General features: G+C 41.4%; 1 protein-coding gene across 10 annotated transcripts in view; it reads right to left on the minus strand.

The window, feature by feature from the left end:
• nectin1b (nectin cell adhesion molecule 1b) overlaps positions 1-2339 on the minus strand; it is a 146519-nt gene extending 144180 nt beyond the window's left edge. For 6 of the 10 annotated variants that reach the window (XM_069533994.1, XM_069533997.1, XM_069534000.1 and 3 more), the window contains exon 1: positions 1474-2338. In XM_069533994.1, the coding sequence (XP_069390095.1) occupies positions 1474-1525 (52 nt within the window). In that variant the 5' untranslated portion in view covers positions 1526-2338. Of the gene's footprint in view, positions 1-1473 lie in introns of all 10 variants that reach the window. The other 4 variants (XM_069533998.1, XM_069534001.1, XM_069533993.1 and 1 more) reach the window with 3 other exon arrangements.
• Positions 2340-13273: the final 10934 nt, after the last annotated feature.

A 13273-nucleotide genomic window follows, 5' to 3' on the forward strand; every position in this document is an offset into this window, starting at 1 on the left:
AAGGAGCCTCGCTGCGAACAAGGTCAGTATCTTAGTAGTTCTCCTGCCCGAAGGAGGTGAAAAGAAGAAAAACAGCTCGGATGAAAGAAAATATTCAACCAGAAAAGACTTTTTAGACTCATTAGGAGAGAAAGGGATCACTGCAGCCGGATCACTAGAACAAATATATTCTGCCTTCATTCTAGACACTATCTATCATTTCTTGACCACACTTGACCCTCTTTCATTCCTCGCTTTGAAAAGGAGCGCCAGACAGAAATCGCCAGTTCAAGATGTAAACAGACGAGTAAACTTTCAGCTAAGCCTTTAAAAGCCCTCCTCTGCATAATGGATCACAAACAGGCACATGCGTATGTGCGTCCTCGTTTGCTATTGGCTTGTTTTGTTTTCCAACAGGAAGGTTGTCAGTGTAATGATCCGTCCAATGAGAGTCGAATACATGTATTCATTGTGTTTTTCTTTTAATTAAGGAGATCCTCTCTGGGAAGCTTTAATGTCAAGGTGATCAATGTAGCTGCTCATATCAATCACCCGTGTTTCCCTCATCCTCCACCCAGAACTCTCTCTCTCTCTCTCACACACACATTCAATGAGTGTCTCCACCTTATAATTTAGTGATTTGCATTATGGGTACTTGCGTTTTGTACCCATAATATGACTGTGTAAACATACTTAGGTCCCAACAACATGAATAATACCTGGACCACACACACACACAAACACACACACACACACACACACACCTCCATGACTTCACATTGACTTCACATTGATTTCCTGGAGACTTATTCTAACCTCAATTTAATCAAATTATTCCCCTAAAACCAAATCTTAACCCTCAAACAGCCCTTTGAATTTGTGAGGACCAGTCAAAATGTCCTCACAAAGATGGCATTTGAACCAAAATTGTCCCTCATAACTATAGAAAGACATGTGGACAGACACACAAACACACTCACGAAGACAAATGTCATCCTACTCTGAGTCACCCTGGGAAAACAGCGTGTGGTTCCCATTCATAATGAAACAGATGATCTACAAAGACCTTTTCTTCAAAACTCTAATTTACTTCTAATTATTTACCACATTTTAGTAAGAGACTGCAGGACCGAGAGCAACAGGCCTCTGCTCTGATTGGAGAGCATCACTGGCCCCAGTTGTCATCACAATGAGATGTTGGAAAACTATGGAGATCTCCACGGTTCGCACACATCGCCATCTGCCTGCAGCCCGGGTAACTTCACGGTCTTTGCAGCCATTAATAAGTATTCTGTGGACATGGAGCAGGGTCCAAAACACTTTCAAATTCTCTCGCACACTCATTCGCACATGGCAGGCAATCACATCGATCCACCCATTCACGCATGAGTCAATAACGGTGCAAAATATCACGCACACGCAAAACACACACTGGGGCAGAGGGGTGGTGATAAAATGAAGAAGATCATGTCTGAGATGATTTCTGCGGCTTACCCTGAATGCGCAGCGCCAACAGGAGCATCCATATCCCCGCACACATCGCCATGGCACCTCAACTATCCGGATCTTGTTGGATGGATATGGGCTCACTCGAGACGACAAAGACCGAGCATGCAACTTCGGCAAATCCCACTTCGGCTTCCCAGCAAGTCCACTACACCCTCAGTTAACAGCAGCGGCGGCGGCGGCAGCAGCGGCGACTGTGCACTTTCGCAAAACTCGAGGATTGCTGGTGCGCGTCACGGTGCCAAAGCATCAATTTCGCGTTTGCGGCTGCGGTTCCTCCGGCTGCTGCTGGAGAGTTTGTCCAAAAAAGTGGTCCGAGAAAATGAGATCCGTGCAGAGGCGACGGTGATTTAGCAGAGAGAGCTGAGAGCTGGGTTTCTTATTCTAGTTTAAACCATTCAGCCTTTGTTGCTCCATCTACCGCAGCGGCTGCACAACTCTCTCTCCCCCCTCTTCCAGAGCTGTGGAACAGAGGTAAAGTGGGCGGGAGGTCCTCGATCGATGCTGCTCTGGGAAGTTTCCAACACTTGGGGAGTTCCTCCAGGGGGAAATGTCGCCAGTTTCTCTTCACCTCACAGATAATCTGCTGGCACCGCTCCGCCTTTAGTTCCTTTAAGTTCCCGTTCTTCCCAGGCTGCAGCCGGACAGAGCAGGACACCCCCAGGCCCGGTGAAGTTGCTGTAACTCTGGGAAATGGTGGGATGCGTCCCCCTCTTTTCCTTGTTCTCTCCTTTCTTTGGATGAAACGCACAGTGTGGCTTTATCCCGCGTTGCGCACTGCCCCGCTGATCTGCCACCACAGTGAGCTGCTGGCTGCCGACTATCGCTTTGGGAGAGATCGGGATCGGGTGACGTTGTGCAAGGGAGGAGCCTGGATTGTCCTGCGAAAAAAAAAAAGCATGGCCGGGAGGAAGCACAGTAGGACTACAGCAGCCTGGTCCTCCACCAGGAAGTGACTGCTAAACTTTTCACGGCTCCACGTTTGGAGCAGAGGGTGATGCATTAGTGCGTAAAAGGAAAATCAATGTCAGATTCTTGCGGATGCGTCGACGAGACAGGGTGCGGATGTGGGAAGAGGACAGAGACACAGTGTGCAGCTATGCTAAAGTGAATTTGCACTGAATCATAAGCTAAACCTTCACTGTGGTGACCTAAACTAATGCTATTAATAGTGTAGCCTCCCCCACGTGTTGAGGGAGCGTGGACACTTACCATTTATTCCCAAGGGTTGATACTCAAAATTATTTAAATTAATCAGATTAATTAATTTAATTAATTTCCAATGATCAATTTAAGTGGACACCAATATTCTGACTATTGACCTTATATAGAATAAGACCCTGGTGTTCACATGAGTTGCTAATAGCACATCCCATTCATTTTTGTTGACATAGTACAGCATAGCCTGATTACGTCATCACGTCCACTACATCATAGGTGCAACGTTACTTGGCCAGTTTAAAAACCTCAACCTGAAATAGTTTAATTTACCAAGCTGATGTACTGATCTGTTGCAGAATGATTTCATATATGTCTACATAGAGCTATGGTCAGAATATTTCAGATTAGTGATGCGCAGAGTAAAGTTAGCACTACATTTATCATTTTAGGCTTTTACATCATTAACTTCCAATGAGTTAAATAAGTGGGAACTGTATAATGTTTTCCATATGTGCAGCGTCATCAGGGATCCTCTGAATGACCCCTGCTGCACGCCAGACCCCATGTGAACCACAAGTCTAAAACAAATAAATCAGGGTGGGGCAGGGAAAAGCCAAAATATGATCCAAACAGTCATCCTTGCATGTTCTCACAGTGAAGAAATGTTTTGTAATTTAAAAACATGGGAGGTGACACTAGAAGAATCGGTGTGGTGATGGTTTTCAAACTAGAAGTTGCTCAAAAATATCTATTTCTTACAACTAGTGTTTGTGTGAGTGAACAGGAGTGAGGAATCCATTTTGCCACCTGAGGCAGCTGCGAGCGCCGACTAACAGTACACTGCCCCCCTCTTTTCTCTTTCTTTCCTTCCTCCGCACTCCTCAGCAAGCTCTTCCTATTCTCTAAAAAGCAGCCTAACAGGATCAGGCATGTGATGGTGCTGCCTGTAAATGAATGGGAGGCTGGGTGTGATAACAGTTCCCTCTTGTGGACAGCAGTTCTTTTTAGATAGTCACAGTAGACCTGGCTCAACCTGGCTCAACCTGCCTCACGTCACAGTCGCCGGTGTTGTCCGGACATTATCGGTTTTGCGTTGGGGCCCCAAAATAATATCATGATTTACCCTGAGCTGCACAGAATTATCTGCATCATCTGAACAGCAAGAGAAATGGCCTGGCAAGGCAAAACAGCACTGGGTCAATTGGTTATTAGGGTCAGTGTAGTGTTTGGGGTGATGCAACATAAATCACACAAATGGAAAAACCTCATGCAACGTACACTTTCCTCTCCAAGTGAATGATGCATGGTTAACAAACATGCCTACAATCCTGTTAAATGCAATAAAATCACACGAGTGAATTCGTCCTTGAAGCACGCAGATAAACTCCAGACTTGACATTTTGTTTTGTCAAATAGGAAGCTGCAGAGACAAACCTAAAGGGCTACTGCTTGAAATTCTGCATGCTTATGCCAGAGTAATGGTTTTAGCGAAATGGAATAATGTCAGCTGAATGTAGTTTGTAGTCTGCAGCTGAAATGTGTTGCTGTTTACGGACAAGGCACACAAGGAAAAGTGGAAATTCACGGATATCACATGAGATAGAGCATTTCCAGGGTTATGAATAAAATATACAGTATGGATAAACAGTGTCAATTTTATACCATATTTTACCAGCGGGAAGATAAACTCTTTACTTCATAAACCTTCAAAAGGTCAGAGCAGCAGCAGCCCGGAGGAAATTAGAGATGAGTGGTTGTCTAAATCTGATAAACCTGGAAAATTTCGATTGGATGAAGGGAACATAACCCCCCCCCTCACCCCTTTTCCAAAAGCAACTACCTTAAATGTGCCCTTAAGCAAGTCACCTAACTAGTGTCTGCACTGGCAAGAGTTCATCAGTCAGTGATGTTTGAACTGTCCAGGAAGAAAAAGGAAAATAAAAGTCCATGCACGGCCAAACTTCCCGTGGTAGATAATGGCTAAAAATCTCTGGATTTGCCCCTTGCCTTCGCTGCATTAACTCCATTGCCCCCTTCATCGAGCGGCTGAGGCTGTGATTGATTTACAGGCGAGCTGATGAAATTTGATACGCTCGTTCTGAACTACAGCTTGTGTCAGAGCTCAAGGCGGAGCTTGAGCCGCCAGTGGAGATTTAGGAAGTGTCCTGCATAATGAATATTTAAGGAGATGCCTTAAATGCATAATATTAATCAGAAAGTCCTTCATCTGTTACATTTACAGGGCTCAACTCTAGAGCCGTGCAGAAACAACCCAATTCGCTCACATTGTGCCATTTATCAATAATTCTGGCTCAGGCTGTGGGACTAATCTGCTTCAGGCCCGAGCTCTGTCATCACCTCAGTTAGTGATGCAAACACTGATTTATACGACACAATATCTGTCGTATCGATGGCCTAATGGAGGCTGTCGCAAACTTGCAATTGTGAGAACTCTGCCAAAGTGCTGATGAGCGAAATAGAATCCAGGTTTTCTGCCGTCCAGAATAGCATGAAATCTGCTCTGGGGCCAGCCCAAGTCTGCCACCCTGGAGAGCACACAGCTCTTTTGATCCAAAACTGTTTGTTTCGCTGGCCTGGAAAACACTTGAATGCAAAACCCGGTTTCCTATAGAGACAATCTCCAGTTTTCTGCAGTCGCTCTGAACATAGACACATCTGCAGTGTTGAATTAAATGTGATGTAATGTTGATCTCTTCACATGGGAAAATCTTTCATTATAATGCATGTTAGGAAAACCTGATCTGCCGGCAGGAAGCAGACATCCTAACATCTGGAAACAACAGACACCCCATGCTCGGTTGCTGTTAACTGATCAGCATTTAATACAGTGCAATTACATTGCACCAAACAAATTACTGACCATTTAAATTAATGACTTGATACAGTCGTTGGTAATTGTTTCACCAGACAGACTTATGTTGGTAAAGTCTTCAATTCTACGTTCTCTGCAGACAGCGAAACCTGGATTACTACCTGACTGAATTTCCTGGTGACAACGTGTTGCAACAGGTGATAGATATTGGACACAGGTGAGTGTAGATAATTTGTAGACATAAGTACTGTAATCTCAAGGCTGTTAGCATAATTCATTCTGGACATACAATAATCTTCATGTTCTAAAATCACGCACACTCTGACACAGCAGAGAGGAGAAAGGACAACACTGCACTGTATGAGGCGGCTAAAGGTGTTATCAACCTTTAACAGTGTTTACTGACAGTGTATTATCTTTTTCTTCAAATACCAATCAAAGCGACAGAATCTGTCTCTGGTGTTGCCAGCATGTGCTCCAAAATCACTGGAAGAAGAAAAGAGGAGGTCTTAAAGATTTGAACTCTCAGTGGTGCCCTGAGAAAGGATCAGGCAAAGAAAGAAAAAAAGACAGAGACGGCTTCAGTAGCTCAGACTTGAACAAATTGAAGAGAACCTACCTCTATGGCCTGAGATAAAGAATTAAATACAGTGTATGAGTTTATTTTAAATATACATATATGCATTTGACATCTGACCTCTGCCCACATTCTGCACTTTGTGACAAATATGTAAATGTAAAACATCTGTACTCTACTAGCTGTCATGTGAAAAATACAATACATTATTTACATAATGTTTAACGTTGACTGCATATTTAATGACTTCCATTCGACTGTCCCACACTGAATAAATAGTTTTGTAATAAAGTAAAATGGACTGAAGTAAATTTAACCTTTAACAGAACTGTGTGTTGGCAGGCCGCTCCATTGTGGCTCCTGATTTGAAACATAAAATTATACTAGAATGAAAATCATTATATTTAACATCATCATAAGGCATATGAAGTATCCCACATAAAGGTTTGATAGTTTAGTATAAAACCCTTCAATATGGTAGAAGTATTTCATACACATTCACACACATTCTCATTTAAGAAAACTCTACTAGATTGATCTGGGATCATACATAAATCAATGCAAATTTTGGCTTAAAGCTGATTACTGTATTTAGGTCTTTAACAAATCAAATATGTCATAATTGTTAGTAATTTAGTAGATTTGAACAAGCAACGCTATTAATGCCAAGGTAGAAATATTTGCATCGGTGTGTTTTTTGCGGTACAACAGGGTTGTAAGGTTCAAAATAAATGCTAATGAAAAAAAAAATACATATTACAAGGTCATTTGTCATCAGAATGGAAGCAGATTTTGTAATAATAAAGAAAATATCTCCTAATCATAACAAAAGACCTTGTTACTGCAAGAAAACCAGGTGATTTTTCTTTGTCAAATCAAATGCTACATGCTCCTGTAGTTCAGGGCTGTTTTTGTTCCATTTTAAAACTGAGCTGAAAACACAACCTAACAGGAGAAATACAGACGACGCACTGTGACCTACAGCATCTATAATTGCGTGTATACCGAGCCAGGTACTAAGCCTTTTATTTATGAGTCCTGATGTGTTTCAGTTACGAGACAAAGAAAGATGATGTACGTGTGCATGTGGGACGAATGTGTGCAGCCACTGTGGATATGTGCAAGAAAGACTTTGGATAATTCTTCCCTCTGGGGAGCGTTTAGGAAAATGCCACTGGTCCCGACTTAAAGCGTAAATCAATCTGTAATAAAGTAGCTAAAAGTCACATCCTGCTACTCACCTGCTACAGTAGACGAGGATGGGTAGCTGATAGAGGAATGAATAGCGCCTCACAGGCAACTGCATTGGCATCTGTAAGGATAGAAGTGACCTCTGTCTGCTGACTTGCTGCCACTAATGAGTGAACATTAGCACTAGCTTATGGGTTAGTAAACAAAGAAAGAGCTAGTGTGGCAGAAAGCTGAGCAGACAGAAAAGGGGTATTTTGCTGGCTATGTTATATGTTAACAGTAAATCTTAACATATGACCACACACGCAAAATATATTGGACAACAGTGCAATGTAATTGGACAAACATCAAAACTGAGGAGGATTATCTTTGTTTGAAATCATTTAACTTAACCCTAACCCTTTGTAGTAAATTTATTCCAATATTTAGGGTTACCCTGTTGCATCACCTACTGACCCTTGATGATGATGATGTCACACTGTCCAGGTCCAGAATCAGCAAAGCCCTAAATCATGAGGCTCCCTCCACCCTGCAACTCTGGGAAGATGTTTTCATGTTGGTATGCGTTGACCTTTTTACACCACATGCAGTGCTGGATGATCTCACCAAACAATTCAACCTTAGTGTCGTCAGTCCACAAAACATTTTGTCAGTAGTGTTGTGGGGGGTCGAGGGTGCTCTTTCAGCAATGTTTGTTTTGGAGAGCAGCAGCTTCCTCTGTGAGATCCCTACATGGATTAATCAGGAACAGAGACATTCACCAGCGATTCACTCTGTGTGTTGACTTTGGATAATTAATGCTAAAGAGACACGTCACTTTCAAACAATGCAACCTAATGGTTGTTAACAACACATCCTCTAGAGGGCAGCACAGAGCAGAGGGTTTCTGGCAACGAAAAAAACACTGCGATGGTGGACGAGGTTGTGAACAGCCGAGGTCCCACTAATTCTCAAAGTCTCTAATTTAGTTTGAGCTAATAGCTGCACTTCCCCCTCACGCTTTTGGTGGTACTGCCTCATTTTGTCAGTTTCTTCTGTATCCTTTTAGAGGACTTGCATAGCTACAGACAAAATACACGGTACGGAGAGAAGGCTCCGTCTGTATCTGTATGTAACTTTGAGTACAAATGAGCCTTTAGCTGGACGCTCATTTATGGGGGGCATAGCCACAGTGAAAAAGAAGAACATATCGCACTGACTCATTGATATCAGTTCCCCGAAATGCACCTGATATTTTTCAGACCCATGCAGCATTTCCCGGGAAAATGGTGAAAATGTCCAAAAACTCTCTTGGAAATGTTTAACTATTCTTGATTGTGAAATGTCTAAAAGCTCTTTCCTGTGAGGAATGATGCACATTTTGTGAACAGCAAAGTCAAAGTAGCTCTAACCCATATCTCTTAACAACAGGTTTACCTTCTCCTGACTCCACTTTGAATTTGTTGATGTCATCAGCCTCTGGATTCACACATTTTTTCCCAACCTACACTCTGGCTGTTTGAATGACGTATGGATCAATACAAGGATTTCTCTAAAAATAGATTGCGTGGTTCAAACTCAGACCCTAACCCTATAACCTAGATGATGTCTTCTAGGACACTTTAAACACAAATGGAGATAATTCCAAAGGGCTCTTTCACTTTTTCTTGCCAGTGTACGTCTCAGCACGGAGGCACTTTTGCAGAGGCAGCAGGATAGAATCTCTGCTCTGTGGATAATGAGATGGATCACATGCATGGTAGCACTTCCTAAGTTACATGGTTTTAACAATCTATCAGCGGGCTCATTTTCAAGCCACTTCAACCTCCCTTCGCCCAGATCTGCTGTCTCCACTTTGACTGGCTCCTTGTTAAAACGTGGATGTTTCTCCTCTCATACAGAAGAGACCCGACTTCCCCGCACATGAAAAATAAATTATCATTCTGAGGGTGCTATCAGCCATCCCTAAATCACTCATCGTTTCATAATCACCGTATGTGATGGCAATGAGCAACCTTTATTTCACTCATCAGTGCTAAAAATAGATGTGGTTAGGCATAACTGTACTAAAGCTGTGGAAGGCAGGCTCCTGTTGATGATGTCCGTGTGCGCCAGCCAGTGTAGATTTGCTTTCAATTCACTTCTTGCAAATTGTAAATAGAAAATACTTAATTTGCTAATGGTCCACCATTCATACTGATATCTGCAGGTTGAGTACGACAAACTTTTCATAGAGAAGGCTTTTACATTTTTTGATTTTCGAAGAATATCCACTTTTACTGAATTGATTGCTGAATGCAGGACAAATTGAATGCAGCTTTTGTGGCAGCGTTCAAAGCAACAATTTAGCACATATGCTTTAGAAATGTGCAGACAATTGTCTGGGTCTGTCCTGTCTGATAAAGTACTTCATATAATTGATATCATTCCTGCTCCCATGCAACCACGATTTACCATGTTGGAAAACAACCTTGGTGGTTTTGGAAGACTCTGTTGATAATAGACTATTATCTCAGCTTCAGGATACCTCAAGAATATATAAGGACAATTTAAACCCAGCTATACCCACAGACTCGGCAAAAAGTCGATGTCTACAAGGTCGAAAAGTGATGGAGCAAAAAAACTTGGAGATACAGAGACTACATCAGCAAATTTACAAAGTAATAAATGGAGAAAAAATTTGAATCTCTTTCTGACATACTCTGAGGAGGACACCTGAAGGTGTCACAGCTGCTCTGCCCCCGTGTTTCTACCAGAGTCTCAATCTGCAGCTTGGGATGCTTGATGATTCAGCGTTAACTTAACCAAATTACTTGTTGCGTAATTATATTGTCTATCATCTGCTGTGTTACCTGCAATGTGATCATTAAACCCTACCCCCTTGAGTTGAGTGCATGTTTCCAGAACACTGCGTCCCCGATGTGCTGTTTGTAAACAACAAATGCTTGATAAATTGTCATCTCTGTGCTTTGGACTGCAAATAATCACACAAGCATACATTCAAACAGACTTGATGAATTTGAATGATCAAATGAAATTTGGGTGATGAAAAAATTGACTTATAGGACATGTTTTTCTTAGACTATGTAAATGAATGCAACGTAAATGTACAAAAGCCTAGATTGGACCTTTTGAAATGCTGACTGCATCGGGCAATTCCAGACTATTGCCTTGGGCGGGTGATTTCATTTCTTTATTTCAAGGGAATACATCATTAAAAGTGTTTGCGGAGAGACACATGCTTTCTGTTGGTGCCTATTAACTTCTATTTATATGTCATGATTTATTTACCAGTGGCTTATTAGCATAAATTTATCAGGAGGCGGTGACACAAAAAGCCAGTCTTGGTTCTGCAAGAAAACATTTACATAAGCTGGCAGTTCCAAATCAGAGCAGTGTCTGAGAAATAAAGTTTAAAATCAGAAACCAACAGGCTCCGAAAGTTAATGGGCAACATGTAGCTGATGCCACAGATATTCAAAGTGTGTCTGTGTGATGAAGGTGAATTATAGTTAAATCTGAGTTTGTAACAAATTAAAAAAAACATACTGCTCTGAATGCAACTTGACATATTTGTTTACCAGCCTGTTCACAAATGCAACAAGCCACGCCTCCTACCACACTCATCTGAGATGGTGGCTGTGGTCAGAAACTTTGACGATCTTTTATACCATTTCATTTTATTGTGTATGGTTGAATTTGAAACATTAATGTGTCCATCCAAAAAGGATGAGGTGCCACGCATCTCCTATAGCTGCAAGACATAAAACCAAAGTAAAATCTACTTTAAACGTCTCATTTTTACAACAATAACATAATAAAAGTAGAAAGCAGATTGTTGTGCTCCCTCAGTCTGTGCAGAATCAAAGGGGAAGACATGATTTGATGTTTTAAAGAAAGCTATCTACACATAATAAGCAAAGACAGACTATGTCTGCACTCCATAAATACATTTATGCTTTTTAGAGCGTGGCAGCAGACAGGGTAATTTCACTGCTTCTGTTCTTGCAAATTTCAATGTAATGTTCTGCACTGCCATCAATATGTGGCCCCAAATTCAATCAATAGCTCCCAGGAAATGCACTGCAGACAGGAGATAGATTTTATTTCGTCATTCGAGTTGGATTATTATCTGTAGTGAGCTGTTGCAAACTCATTTGAACCATTGTAAGAAGTGAGTTTTAGAATCTGTGCATTCATATAAAAAAACGTTAACACATAACATATGATTTTCATTGAAATGCAAAACATCCTGTTTTCACATTCTCCATCAAGGAGGTGATGGCTTCATTGCCATTTGTTTGTTTGTCTCTGTCTGTCGGTGGTTTACTAAACAAACCACTGAACCGATTTTTTGAGGGGTGGGACATGGGCAGAGGAATGAAGAACCAATGAGATTTCGAAAATGATCCAAGTAAGTGGGCGGATTCAGGGAATTCTTTTCACTTTTCTTTTTTTAATCATTGTGAGATAGCGTGGTGCATTGGTGGAGTTATACACTTTCTGAGCACATTCACTGATACACATAATTCATGATATCACAGAACTTAATTTAAATTGTAAGGATATAGTTGGGCGAACAAATATTAACTTTAAGTAATGTTAACGATTCAGAAATAAAAGTTAAATGACAAAATATGATATGGCTCTGTGTAATGTACAATAAAATACGTCATAGGCACAAAAATACATATTACTGTGCATTTTAAAGCCTGCAGAGTTTAAACTGCTGAGCAAGATGGAGAAAGAAGACCCAAGTGCTGGGAGGAAAGGATTATATCTGGAGATCTTTAATTTCAGTCTCAGGCTTCAAAGGCCTGCAGAGAGAAAATGAGAGAATTGGTGAGTGACCGGTGGGCTATCAGCAAATGGGTGGGCAGTGGCACGGGGCTCATCACAGGGACCATTCTGGAGGTGCGAAATTACTCTATCTGTGTGAATAAATTCCAGCTGCAGGCAGCAGACAGCTCTATTGAACGTCGGAAAAATAAGTCATGGAATTTATTAGATTATCATTTATAATCTGTGATAAAAGTGTAACACATTTAGAGGTAAGATTCTTTGTTTTGTTAAAGATCAGAGAAAAACATTATTTTTGACAGAAAGATGGAAAACTCGTTTTAATCTGCTGTAGTCCTGTGCATCTTGTTTTTTTTTTCCATCTTATCACAGTGGGGGCACGGAATTAGCTCAAGATCACTCCTCTTTCAGACATATGTGAAGGAAACATCTGGTTTTCAATTAGATATTTAGTGAGTCTGACAACAGGGGGCTACCTCAAAGAGGCAGCAGTGATACTGGGCCAGCAATAACGAAGCGGCTAATGTGCCTATTGAACAACACGTGGATGGAGAGCTCAGCCATCTGCAGTATCTTAAGATAGCTCATCACAGGCTGTTTCTTCTGATAAGGTGCAATCTGATTCAAAGAGATCAAGCGAGCTACAGGAATATAAGTCATCTCACAGAAAATAAACCCAGCCAACAGCCACAGTTTAATAAAATCCACACAGAGACGTGATCCTGCCGTCTCATGTTGGTCACATGTTTCAGTTTCTGTCCATCTCTGATGCCTTTTTGTCTGCGGGAGTTTTAATAATAACCCTCCAAGCGTGCCAGAGGGTTATCAGCTGTCACCTCCTGGTAACAACGCCTTATAAAGTCGTCGTGAAAAAAGTGTTTGTTTGGTTTTTTTCAGCCGAGGTAGCAACATTTCAGAATACGGAGATAGCAGAAATAAATAAATAAAGTAAAAAGGATCTGCGAGAGCTGATAAGACAGGAAGATGAAATTGATTACAACCTGTTTTCCTCAGCATGTTAAAAATTGCTGATCCAACCCAACAAAATTCACCGAGCAATACAATAGAAAGAAATGGGTATTGACCCATAGCATCCTGTATCTTTCATAGTCAAAAAAAAAGTGTAGTTCAAGAGCCACTTCTGGGACATGATGGCGGCTGAGGGCCAGTTGAGAAAACTCTTCAAAATTCCCTCTAAATATTTATTTTTGCAGATGGTTACAAGTTGTAACCTCAGTTTATTGTGA

This window comes from Paralichthys olivaceus, chromosome 11 (genome assembly GCF_024713975.1).
Source record: "Paralichthys olivaceus isolate ysfri-2021 chromosome 11, ASM2471397v2, whole genome shotgun sequence".
Lineage (NCBI taxonomy): Eukaryota > Metazoa > Chordata > Actinopteri > Pleuronectiformes > Paralichthyidae > Paralichthys > Paralichthys olivaceus.